The sequence below is a fragment of the Natator depressus genome, chromosome 16 (assembly GCF_965152275.1).
Source record: "Natator depressus isolate rNatDep1 chromosome 16, rNatDep2.hap1, whole genome shotgun sequence".
NCBI classification, from domain to species: domain Eukaryota; kingdom Metazoa; phylum Chordata; order Testudines; family Cheloniidae; genus Natator; species Natator depressus.
In genome coordinates this window covers 3,980,863-3,994,113 of record NC_134249.1, presented here as the reverse complement: position 1 = coordinate 3,994,113, position 13,251 = coordinate 3,980,863, and the positions used below count along the sequence as shown (strand labels likewise).

Genomic DNA, 13,251 nt, shown 5'->3' with positions numbered 1-13,251 from the left:
CATTGGGTAGAAAGGGAGGGACGGAGGTGAGGACTAGGCGGACGCCCAGGTCTTCTAGCGGTTCCAGGGGAATGAATACCCCCCCACCACCAGGCCCTTCTCCACCGCCTCCTGGGCGGCAGCCTCCGATGCTAAGAAAAAGATGACCTTCCCGTACATTTTGGAGGCCGCCACAATAGCCGTGGGTCCTACCACCCTCGCCAACGCCTGCACGTATGTCTCCACGTGGGGCGAGGCGGGCACCAGGAGGCAACGGACGCCGTGCTTCCTGGTCATGGTGGGAAAGGGGCCCCGGCCGCCATTGATGGTAGCGGAGGTGGTGGGTGGGCGAGACGACGAGGCAGCAGGCGGGGGGGGGGGTGCTGCCACCACCCGGGCATACGCCCTGGGGGCCGGGGGAGGGACACTCGCAGAGCTGGTGGAGGGAACAGCGGGGAGGGATGCCATGGTCGATGACGAGGCCACAGCGGTGGGGGCAGCCTCTGCCATGGAGGGCTTGGTGGTTGTGGCGGGGCCCTTCCCCTTCTTCGCACCCTGGCCTTTCCGGCTAACCGGGGGGCTCTCCTAGAATCTGGGGGGGCGGTGGGCGTAGCAGCGGCATTAGTCGCCCCGGTGCCTCCGGCTGCCGATGCCCCAGCACGGGCGGTGGCAGGTGTTTTGGCAGCAGTGGGGGGGGTGGGGGAGGCTTGAGGGTTGGGCAGGGGGGTAGGTGGGGGAGGGGCAACTGAGGTTATTAGAGGGGCCTCACCCCTCCCATTCCCCGCCATCGTGATCAGGGAGAGACGGGGAGACACCAGAAGGAGGAGGGGGAAACAGATTAACCACTTCTCCCTGTTGGGCTGCAGGCGGGGGGGGGGCGCCAAATGGGTCAGACTGGACAGGGGAGGGAAACAGGAGTTAGGATCAGGTAATAGGGGCAAACTGTGGGGTGGGCAGTCCGGGGGGGGGGGGGCGTGGACCCACGCGCCTTTGTCCAAAGAGTCTTGTTTGGTCGGCTGTTGTGTCTGGTCCCGACGATGGAATTCAAAGCAAGCAGTTGAGGCCAGAGGCAGACGGCAGGTTGCCAGCAGGGACGGACGGCGGGGGGGCCATGACGGTTGTAGTAGTGTTGGGGGGGGCACCGATGGATCGGGGGGCAGCTCCGTGCCACATGCCCTGTGCCCCTACAAACGCAGTTAAGACACAGTCAAACTCCCCCCACATGAGAGTACAGTTCAAAAGTTACTCAGTCTTACGGCCCCCTCCACGATGATTCGTAGCTTCCCTGGGCGATTCCTCTGTTGGCTGTCTTCCCTCCCGGGCTTTGTGGAGCATTCCATAAATGCCAAGCAGATAAGAAGACGATTAATTGCGGGTCCACAAACGAACAGCAAAACAGTTGGGTCTGGGGGCGTCCACTCCCCTCCTCCGGGGAGGCGGGTCGGCAGTCCTCCCCCCCACCTCCGGGGGTTGCAGCTAAATCAATAGCAGCGTCTGAAGGCAGGCGTGGGGGGGCTGGCAGGCAAGCTGGCAGCTGACCAGCACTCGAATGGCAGCAAAGAAAAACAGCAAAAAAAAAAAAATGAAGAAAAAGCGTCTGGCCTGGTTGGGGGGGGGGGGGAACTAAAGCAGGGGAAAAAAGCAATAAATACCCAGGCCAGAGGGCAGCAGGAGAGTGTTAGAAGGGAGCCTTCTTCCCTGTAGAGGTAAGGAAGTTTGCTATAAATTAATTAAAGCACCTGAAGCCAATTAAAGTACCTGAAGCCAGTCACCTGATAAAACCCCCCTGCTTCAATCAGACAGGGGAAGGAGTTGAAGCAGAGCGGATTGGCACTGGAGCAGAGGGCAGTTTGGAGGAGTTGAAGCAGAGCGGATTGGAGGAGTTGAAGCAGAGCGGATTGGCGCCGGAGCAGAGAGCGGTTTGGAGGAGTTGAAGCAGAGCGGATTGGAGGAGTTGAAGCAGAGCGGATTGGCGCCGGAGCAGCGAGCGGTTTGGAGGAGTTGAAGCAGAGCGGATTGGCGCCGGAGCAGAGAGCGGTTTGGAGGAGTTGGAGCAGAGCGGATTGGCGCTGGAGCAGAGAGCAGTTTGGAGGGAAGCAGAGGAGAGTTTGGAGAAGTGCTGCGGAGGGCTAAGACGACCAAGACCCTAGATAAAGGGCAGAGGTGAAAGGGGGCCGGTACCGCGTACCGGTAAGAACCCCCCCGGCCCATACCCAGCCCACAGTAAAGCGTTGCCGCGGCAGCGCTTTCACCTCCCTGCTCCTTTCGCCTCCCCCGTCGACGGCCCTGCCAGTAGGGTCCGTCCCGGCAGGGCCGCCGATGGGGGAGGGAAGGGAAGGGGCAGCGACGTTAAAGCGCAGTCGTGGCAAAGGACTGCCCTTAAAGCGCTGCCGCGGCCCCTTCCCCCCGTCGGCGGCCCTGCTGGTAGAGTCCGTCCCGGCAGGGTCGCCGACGGGGGAGGCGAAAGGGGCAGGGACAGGAAAGCGAAGCCGTGGCACCGCTTTAAGGATGGTCCTTTGCCGCCGCCGCGCTTTAATGTTGCTGCGCCCCCCGTCGGCAGGGCCACGGCAAGGGACCCTGCAGCGCTTTAATGTTCCTGCTCCTTTGGGCCCCCCCCAGCTGCTGATGGGTGGCGGGGGGGCAAAGGGAGCAGCTGCCCTGGGGCCGGCGATTTAAAAGGGCCCGGGGCTCCAGATGCTGCTGCCCCTACGGCAGCAGTGGCATCCAGAGCCCCGGGCCCTTTAAATCAACACGGGAGCCCTGGGCGGTGCAGGCCAGCTGGACTGGAAGAGCTGGCTGGGGGATGCTGACCCCCCAGCCCCGCCCCTTCCACCCAAGGCCCCGCCCCTTCCACCTGAGGCCCCGCCCCTTCCGGGGGCTGAAGCCGCCCTGCCCCATACCGGTAAGTGGCCTCAGTTACTTTCACCCCTGGTAAAGGGACACCTGGTTTGTGCAGAGGGAGGGCAGGAAGCCCCACAAGATGAAGGGCAGGAGAGGGAAGTAGCCCAGGGGAAGGAACCGCTAGTTCTAGTGGTTTACCGCTATCCCTAGGGCCCCTGGGCTGGGACCCGGAGTAGAGGGCGGGCCCAGGTCCCTCCCTCTCTACTCCCGTCCTCTAGGACACTAGTGGGGCAGTTAATACCTCAGTTCAGGGGCAAGAAACGGTGCCCTGAACCCACCTCCCCCCCCAAGAAAAGAGAGCGCGAGACCCATCATAGTAGTGCCAGCAATTTGCCACAGTGGATAGAAAGCTGGCTAGGTTGTCGGGTTCAACGGGTAGTGATCAATGTCTAGTTGGCAGCCGGTATCCAGCAGCGTGCCCCAGGGATCGGTCCTGGGGCCGGTTTTGTTCAACATCTTTAACAGTGATCTGATTGATGGGATTAATTGCACCCTCAGCAAGTTCACAGATGACACTAAGCTGGGGGGAGAGGTAGATACACTGGAAGGTGGGGATAGGGTCCAGAGTGACCTAGACAAATTGGAGGATTGGGCCAAAAGAAATCTGATGAGGTTCAACAAGGACAAGTGCAGAGTCCTGCATTTAGGAAGGAAGAATCCCATGCACCGCTACAGGCTGGGGACCGACTGCCTAAGCAGCAGTTCTGCAGAAAAGGACCTGGGGATTACAGTTGATAAGGAGCTGGTTATGAGTCAGCAGTGTGCCCTCATTGCCAAGAAGGCATATTGGGCTGTATTAGGAGGAGCATTACCAGCAGATCAAGGGACGTGATTATTCCCCTCTATTCGGCACTGGTGAGGCCACACCTGGAGTACTTCAGCCAGTTTTGGTCCCCCCACTACAGAAGATATGTGGACAAATTGGAGAGAGTCCAGCGGAGGGCAACAAAAATGATTAGGGGGCTTGGGCACATGACTTGCGAGGAGAGGCTGAGGGAACTGGGGTTATTTGGTCTGCAGAAGAGAAGAGTGAGGGGGGATTTGATAGCAGCCTTCAACTACCTGAAGAGGGGTTCCAAAGAGGATGGAGCTCGGCTGTTCTCAGTGGTGGCAGATGAGAGAACAAGAAGCAATGGTCTCAAGTTGCAGTGAGGGAGGTCTAGGTTGGATATTAGGAAACACTATTTCACTAGGAGGGTGGTGAAACACTGGAATGGGTTACCTAGGGAGGTGGTGGAATCTCCTTCCTTAGACGTTTTTAAGGCCCGGCTTGACAAAGCCTTGGCTGGGATGATTCAGTTGGTGTTGGTCCTACTTTGAGCAGGGGATTGGACTAGATGATCTCCTGAGGTCTCTTTCAACCCTAATATTCTATGATTCTATTATCTGCAAACTTTGCCACCTCACTGTTCCCTTTTTCCAGATCATTTAAGAATATATTGAACAGCACTGGTGCCAGTACAGATCCCGGGGGGATACCACTATTTACCACTTTCCATTGTGAAAACTGATCATTTATTCCTACCCTTCGTTCCCTATCTTTCAATGAATTAATGATCCATCAGAAAACCTTCCCTCTTATCACATGACTGGTTACTTTGTTTAAGAGCCTTTGGTGATGGACTTTGTCAAAGACTTTCTGAATCTCCAAGTACACTATATCCACTGGATCACCCTTGTCCACATGCTTATTGACAACCTCAAAGAATTCTAATAGATTAGCGAGGCATGATTTCCCTTTACAAAAGCTGAATTAACTCTTTCCTAACATATCATGTTCAATGATATGTCTGAGAATTCTGTTTTCTATTAGTTTCAACCAATTTGCCTAGTACTGAAGCTAGGCTTACAGTGTCTCTTCTGGAGCCTTTTTTTAAAAAAATTGGCATTACCTTACCTATCCTCTATTTGGCACGGAGGCTGATTTCAGCAGTAGGTCATGTACCGCAATTAGTAGTTCTGTAATTTCATATTTGAGTTCTCTCAGAACTCTTAGGTGAATCCCATCTGGTCCTGATGCCTTATTACTGTTTAATTTATCAATCTGTTCCAAAACCTCCTCTAAGGATACCTCAATCTGGGACAGTTCCTCAGATTTGTCACCTAAAAAGAATGGCTGAGGTGTGGGAATCTCCCTCACATCCTCTAAAATGAAGACCAATGAAAATAATTTATTTAGCTTGAGTGTTCCTTTAGCACCTCAATCGTCCAAAGACCTCACTGACTATTTAAGAATGTCTACACTGGCACTTCGTCAGCAAAACTTTTGTCGTTCAGGGGTGTTAAAAAACCACACCCCCAAACGACAAAAGTTTTACCGACAAAAAGCACCGGTGTGAACAGCGCTTTGTCAGCAGGAGCACTCTCCTGCCGACGAAGCCGCGGCCGCTCGTGGGGGGTGGAAGTTTTTTGTCAGCAGCAGAGCTCTCTCCTGCCGACAAACAGCAGCTACACTGCGCATCTTTTAGCGGCACGGCTGTAGCAAACTGAGTCGTGTAGCCAAAGCCTTTGACAGGCTTCCTGTTTCTGACGTACTTTTAAAAAAATGCTGTTAGTCTTTTGCTAGTTGCTCTTCAAATTCTTTTTTGGCCTGCCTAATTATACTTCTACACTTGACTTGCCAGAGTTCATGCTTCTTTCCATTTTCCTCCCTAGGATTTGACTTCCAATTTTTAAATGTTGCCTTTTTGCCTCTAATCCCCTCTTACTCTGCAGTTTAACCATGGTAGCATTTTTTTGGTCTTATTGTTTTGTTTTGATTTGGGGTACATATTCAGTTTGAGCCTCTATGATGGTATTTTTAAATAGTTTCCGTGCAGGTTGCAGGCATTTCACTCTTGTGACTGTTCCTTCTCATTTCCATTTGACTAGCCTCATTTTTGTGTAGTTCCCCTTCTTTGATGTTAAATGCATCTGTGGTGGGTTTCTTTGGTATTTCCCCCCTGCATGGATGTTAAATTTAATTACATTATGGTCATTATTACTGAATGGGTCAGCACTATTCACCTCTGGGACCAGATCCTGTGCCCCACTCAGGACAAAATCAAGAATTGCCTCTTCCCTTGTGGGTTCCAGGACTAGCTGCTCCAAGCAGCCGTCATTGATGGTGTCTGGAAACTTTCTCTCTGCATCCCGTCCTGAGGTGACATGTCCCCAGTCAATATGGGGACAGTTGAAATCTCCCATATTATTGCGTTTTCTATTTTTGTAGCCTCTCTAATCTTGTGGAGCATTTCACAATCACCATCACCATCCTGGTCAGGCGGTCGGAACTATATTCCTGCAGCTATATACTCTTATTATTCAAGCATGCAATTTGTATGCATAGCGATTCTATGGTAGTTTGATTCATTTAGAGTTGTACTATATTTGGCTCTATGCTTTCCCATAGAGTGTCGATTCCCCCACCAGTGTGACTTACCCTGTCATTCCCATATATTTTGTACCCTGGTATTACCGGGTGCCATTGATTATCATTGTTCTCACACAATAAAATCCCTCCCTGGGGACTTACGCAAAGGTCTCAGTGGGTTTGGGTGTCTCCCCAAGTCCTCCATCCCCCTTGCCGAGCCCCGGCGCAGACAGTGTCACAGTGAACGGCAGACCCCTCACCCTCCCTGAAAATGGCTAAAACTGCCTCCGGGGGATTGAGTTTGTGCCGCTGGCGATGCCCGAAGCAGGTGTATTGAACAAGTTCATGCAGCAGGAAAATCCACCTGACACAGGTAGCCAAGGATCCTCTCTCTTTTCCCCCTCGCCCCCCCCCCATCCCCCGTCCCCGGTAACTCTGTCGCTACCATTCACTGCAAGGCCCAAGACCCACCCTGGTGCTTGTTCTAACAGCTGCTCTATGGCCTGTTATCTAACATGCCTCCCACAATGGTGTCCAAGGCCCCTCAGTGCAGACTCCTTGAAGTCAGGCCATCTGCAGCAGGAGTCATCCAGCTCCCCAGCCCCACATCCATCCCAGAAGGCTTTGTGGCAGCACTTCAGAGGTTTCCCCTCTCTCCTGCTGGCCTGGGCTGCAGGAAGCACAACTGTCTTTCCTGGGCCCTGCGGGAGAGCAGCCCCATTCCCCACCCCGTGCTGCCGCAGGGGCAGGGAGTTGCTCCACTACCCATCTCCCTGTTCCCGGCTCAGGCTGGGGTGGAGCACGTCCTCCAGTGCCTCTTGGGCTCCATTTCCCACAGTGCCATCAGGGCTCTGCGCGCTCAGACCAAGTGCAGGCCCAGCACGATGGTGTTCTCTCCCCCACCTTCCACGCGGAAAGACCATCCTGTGCTCGCTCAAAGGCAGCCCGAGCAGTCGTGATAAGAGGAGAGTCTGACGCCATTAACAGGAAATCCATTTCTGTGGGGCAGATGGACCAGCCCAGCCATTTGCACAGGCCGGGAGCTCCAGAACACGGGGTGCCTTCTGCACAACCTCAATGTATCGATTTTTTTTAACCAAGAAAACTATTGTTTAACATATTGGCAACTACACAGCAGTGACACCTCAGTGCATTTCAACCCACAGGAAGTGCAGCACTTTAGCACAGTCACTACAGCCCCCCATCAGCTGTCTGGCTCATGGCGTTTCAGATGTTTGTTGCAATTGTACTATGCCCCCACAGTCTGTCCCAGGTCCCCGTCTCCTAGGGGAAAGGCCTATCACCTGGGGGTGATGACGGCTCCAGAGAGTTACTGTTTCCAAACCAGACGTCATCCTGTTATCAGCCAAACCTCTCATTTGTATCAGCTTTCTCATTATGGAGCCTGCATCAATTAGCCAAAGTAAATTCAGCAGATTTCTTTGCACAGTGTGTGGTCAGTGTGCTCCTGAGCAGAGCACTGCAAGCACCTTCCTCTGACACATCAAGTGTCGGCTCCTGCCAGAGACCAACCTCTGACCCAGGGTGGAAACATTTACAAGCCTCACACCGCCCTCACCCACCACCACCGCATCCGGCAAAGAGCCAGACAGACCTTTTCACCCACTACTGTCTTGCTGGCTGGTATTTAACAGATCTCGTGCTCCAGCCTCCCGTCTCTCTGGTGGGACAAGTCTGACTGGCCAATACCAGAAGGTGGAATAAGAGATTCACTATTATTCCTATCCCCACTGGTTCACTTCACGAGCCAACCAGCATTGTTCGAGTCCCTAGAAAGTTCTATCCCCAGAGCAAAGCTTCTGCCACTCACTTAAAGTTAAACGAACCTAAGCAATGGCTTAAGGTCGGGGAAACAGGATAACTGCCTGCTAACATCTGACTGGAGAGGAACTCTTAAGGTGATCCAAGGGTGATTTAATAAATAATGGGAAGGAACCAGCCAAATGAACATGCAGACTGAGTAGGAGAAGTTCCCTCCACCAAGGTTTGTTAGATGGCAGGAGATCTCTCCAGGGAAAGGCAGGGGCCCCAAAGACCGAGCCCTGCTCTGCACGACAAAATCACTTCAGTATAAACACGTCGCTCGGGGGCTGGGGGGGTGGATGATCCACACTCCTAAGTGACACAGTTATACCAACTTAAGTGCCAGTGTACACAGCACTATGGCGGAGGGCGAGCTTCTCCCAGCGACATAGCTACTGCCTCTCACGGAGGCCTATTAACTAAGTCGACAGGAGACGCTCTCTCCTGTCTTCATTAAAGCGCTACAACGGTGCAGCTGAGCCAGCGCAGTGTTTTAAGTGGAGACCTGCCTGGAGCTGTTTAAAATCAACAAAGAACTAGAAAAATCCATGAAAAATCATGTACCGGCCTTCGCCCTCTCTGACCCTTGAGTCCAATCCTCAGATACTGAGGCACTGCTTGGGCCCTTGTGGTCCCATCTGCTTGCAAGGGAGAAGAGGCAAGGAGGAAGTAATGCAGCAGTTAGTGCTGCTCTAGCCCAGCATTCAAAGGGTGGTGCCTCCCCGAGCTTGGAAGACAATTCCGATATTCTCCCATCACCCGCAGTAAAGGGGAGACCAGCAGGAACATTCCAGAAGCTCCCTCACCTGTTCCTAGCTCTTACGGGGCAGCCACATTTCTCTGGTGATTCCAGCCAGGTGACTCCCTAGGTAGGCACAGCTGCTTCCCAGGAATGCAAACCCGAGTCTCTCTTGAACTCTGGCCTCCTTGTTGTCAGTGCAACAAGCTGCCAAACTGCTGCGCTCAAGAGTCATCAGCTACAGTGAGAGAAGACTGGCTGCAGGCTAGACTGGTTCCTCCGTACAGGACTGTGGTACTTACCACCAGGCCGTGGTCATCCAAGTTGGTGATCATGTCCACTAGGTAGGTGCGGAGGGTATCCAGTTTCTGCAGAGACTCGCTCCAGTGAGCTCGCTGGGTCAGGATGCTCTGATGAGTCCTCTCCTCCTCCGCATGCACCTTCTCCAGCAGCCGCTGCTCTTCGTTCTCACACACATTTCTCACAAAGATCAGTCTCTGGATCACCACTTCCCGGGCCCAGCTGGCCGCACTCTGCCACAAGGACAGGGGAGGGAGAGGTGTCAGGCGAAAAGGAGGAAAGCTACCACCAGAGCTGGCTTTCTATGCGCCCTAACACTGAGTTAATCCACCTGAAATCACTGAGATTAAAGTAGTGTCAACCAGTGTGAGATCGGAACCAGGCCACTCTACCTACCAGCGATGGTGTTTCTAAGGCACTAGCTGGTATCGCCATGGCTACTAAGTGCTAACTTGACACTCAGCAAGGCCCCAAATTTCAGCTTTATTTACACCATGTAATATTAGGGAAATGATCTCATACTGATGAGCCAAAGGTCCAGCCTGCAACCCCTGGTGCAGGATAGCAGCTCTGGTTCCCTGCAGCAGGCCCACTGGGCTCAACTCAAATTAGGAAGGACTTTCAGGATTAGGCCTGACAGCTGCTGTCCTGCCCACCACTCCTATTCACTCAGCAGCGGGTCTGCTCGGACTGAAGCATGTCTGTGCAGTCTTTGCAGCCCAGCCATTGCAGGAGGCCAGGGGACCCTGGAAGTGAACTGACTAGAGACAAAACTGAAACTGACTAGCCTTTTATTGAAGCACAGGCACCAGCAGGGAACTGGGAGAAGTTAGGGTCACTGAAGTGTTCAAAGCCATGATTGCTAACACAGGCCTGGTCTACTCTAGAAAATTAGGTCGGCATAACTACATCACTCAGAGATATGGAAAATCCACAACCCCAAGCGGCATGGTTAAGCCCACCTAAGTCCCCGTGTAGACAGTGCTAGGTCGACGGAAGAATTCTTGGGGAGCTGGATAACCTAGGCCGATGGGAGAAGCATAGGTAATAACATCTACACTCTTAGCGTTACAAGCATAGACGTACCACAGTGTATTTACACAGAAATAGCTGGCCGGATTCTCAGTTCTACTACGGCCACTTTCCCCTGCTCTCGCCGTGTAAACGGGCTTTAAAGTCAGTGTAGGATGAAACAGATGCTGCCAGCAGCACCCCGGCGTAAGGGCGAAATCGGCCTAGTATCGTTAGCCTGACGCGGCCGCTTTCAAGGAAAGCACTGCCTGAGGGAGGCGTGGGAAGCCGCACCAGCTGAACTGCGAGATGAGCAAATTCAAGAGTAAACTCCAGGGTTTGACTCCCGAGCCCACCCCCAGAACCCAGGCCAAGGTCATCTACAGGAGGGTGGGGCAGCAGAGAGGGTGTTCACACCGCTCTGGAAGCAACGCAATGGGTAGTGCATGAACTCAGCTGCCTGCATCACGGGGTTAATACTACGCAAACCTGTCTGCTCAATATGGGGGGTGGTCGGAGAGAGAGATGGGCCAAAACCAAATCAGTGACCAAAGAGTAAAGCCATCTCAGCAACCCTGGGCAGCCAGCAGGAATATTGCTGAGTGGGGGTATGTTCACCTGTGAGATGCAGGCTACATAGCAAGCTCAGGTCCACATTACCATACCATGGAAAGAAAAGCGAATTACCAGAGCACTTTGGTTCTTCCCTGGCAGCACCTCGGCCATGTATTTGGTGATTGCAGCACTCTGCAGCTGGAGCTTCTCACACTGATCCACAATTTTATTCTGAAATACAGAATGAGAGCTATGGATTCACAGCCACTCGGAGCATCCTCTGCCCATCGGGCACTGTGAGCTCTCAACTTTCAGAAGTGGTGTAGTCATACAGCATCCCTTCACTAGAGCACGGGCTGCATGAGGTCCCCGGGAGCGTCCGGCTCTCGGGCCCATTGCAATCAGCTGCAAACACACTCCAGCTTTACATGAAGAAATAAATCCCAGATTTGTAATAAAACCCAATCCTTGCCTGAAAAAGTCACAGATGGGCCTAAAATAGCCCTAAAAGTTAGCGGGTTTTAATCATATGACAATCCACCTTGGTAAGACCTGTCCTGGACTCCCGATCACCAGTGATAGTATGTCTGTGAGAGAAAGAGGTGGAGGGAAGGGAGAAACTGTTACATGCAGATCACCTAGGCCAGATTCTCTGTCATGTTCTGGTTCCTTTACATCACTCTGGCATTGTGAGTTGACAGAACTTCAGTGGAAATGGCCTGTGACTATCCCTGGCATAAGGGTTTTCTCCACACAGCAGAGTTGCACGAGGGAAGAGTGCAAGAGTGCAGGCATGGCCAGCTCCTGCTGTTCTCAACCGGGATGACTCTGGGGGGATGTTACAGCCAAACATAAACTGGAGTAGTCCTGGGGCTGCTCTAATTTATGCCATGAATGAGCAGTCCAAGCTATGGAGTGTAAAGCAGCCTTTGCCCTCTCCTGCAACAAGCACAATTTAGCCAGAACAGGCTCTGAGCCATAGTTTTGCCTTTGAAAACTGTCATTTCCCTTGGCAATAGGACAATTCCTATGTGATTGCTGAGAACTAAACCTGTCATTTGGGTTTAAATCTAAAAACCAAAGCCAACAGACAGGAACAAGGAGGTGTTATTTTGATCTAGCCTTACTGAAATTCCCAGGGTACCACAGAGAGTGCCCAGCCCTCCCTCTGAATCATGGCCCAGATCCCTGATCCCTGCACACCTGCTTGTTCCTCACTGCCAATGGGTGATATGAACAGGTCAGCCTTAGGGTGGCTCACAAGCTGTCCTATTACCATTACTCACTGGTGAAGATGAGTGATTGGTCACCTAAGTCACACTGTATTGTTTCTGCTCTCTGATTGGATGGCTGAAACTTTTTTAAACAGGAGATTGGGGTGCGAGGCTCTTCCTCGGAAAAGTTTCTAGAGGAAGAATGGTTGGCGCTGGCTGCTGTCAGGCTTCACAATTACAGCCCCCGCCTCGAATGAGGTGAAGGTAACTCCGCTGTGTGAGATCCCTGGCCTGAGTGCCCAGCAGCTGCTCAGCAAGTGAGGTGGAGGTGCTGGGCCGGCCGGCTTGTCTCTGTGCGCTGGCTCGGCTCATGCAGCGTTGGGGGGCGCGATCCATGCACAGAGCTGTCCCCCCTCCCCGTGCTGATCTCCTCGGCAGGGGGCTCACAGTGACCCAGGCTGCGCTGAGCCCTCCCAACCCAGAGGCAAAGGGGGATCCGGCGTCTCCGTGCAGCCTGGGCGCTCCCTGGGGGCCTGACTCCTAGCACACGTCTGCGCAGCGCCTGGCACACCCCGGCCCTGCCCTCACCTGGGGTCTCCGCGCTACAAGTCACGCGCAGCCGGAGCCCCGAGGGACGTCACCCGCCAAGGCTGCCGCAGGGCTGGGAAGCGGCGCCACCGCCGGACTCTCCCCATCACCGTCCGCGGAGCCGCCCTGCCCTAGGCTCCGGCGGCTCCGCTCGGCGCGTCCGGGCTGCCTGCAGGGGAGGCGCCCGGAGGGGCTCCGGGCCAGCGGGCGACGCTGGGCGTGGGGCGCCCCCAGGCAGCCGGCGGCCCGGCCCCGCGGCGAGCGGCCCCGTCTCCGCGCTTACCCGCAGGCCCGCAGCCTTCTCCTCCAGCGCCGTCACGCGGTGCCCGGCGCACTGGGCGCAGACCCGCCGGCGGTGAGCGGCGCAGAACCAGCCCGGCTCCAGCCTGGGCTCCGGGCAGCTCCCCGCGGCCGGCCCCGCCTGGCTCCGGCTGCCCGGCTCCGCGCCCACGGGCGGCGGTAGCCCCGTCCCCTCCTGCGCCATCGGCCCGCGCTCGCTGCACGACGGAGCCGCAGCCGGAGCCGGAGCCGCTCCCGGGCGGACGCGGGAGCCGCTGGCAGCGGGCGGCACCTGTCTCAGGTGCGGGGAAGCGACAGGCGGGCGGGGCTGGAGGGCGAAGTGACGCGAAGTGAGGGTGGCCCCGCCCTGCGCGCACAGCCCGAGTGCTGCACACCCAGCCACCCCCGCACCCCCAGCCCTGCTTGCTCTCTCACCCCCCGAGTGCTACACCCCCAGCCCCCCCAGCCACCCCCACACCCCCAGCCACACACACAGCCCCCAGCCCTGC

At 54.9% G+C, this 13,251-nt stretch overlaps 1 protein-coding gene across 1 annotated transcript in view; it reads right to left on the bottom strand.

Annotated features, from left to right (window-relative positions):
* Nucleotides 1–12,947, bottom strand: part of BSPRY (B-box and SPRY domain containing) — a 34,657-nt gene extending 21,710 nt beyond the window's left edge. Inside the window, exons 1-3 of the mRNA XM_074973484.1 lie at nucleotides 12,747–12,947; nucleotides 10,794–10,892; nucleotides 9,098–9,328 (exon numbers count right to left, since the gene is read on the bottom strand). Of these exons, the coding sequence (XP_074829585.1) occupies nucleotides 9,098–9,328; nucleotides 10,794–10,892; nucleotides 12,747–12,947 (531 nt within the window). The remainder of the gene's footprint in view (nucleotides 1–9,097; nucleotides 9,329–10,793; nucleotides 10,893–12,746) is intronic.
* Between the last annotated feature and the right edge of the window lie 304 nt (nucleotides 12,948–13,251).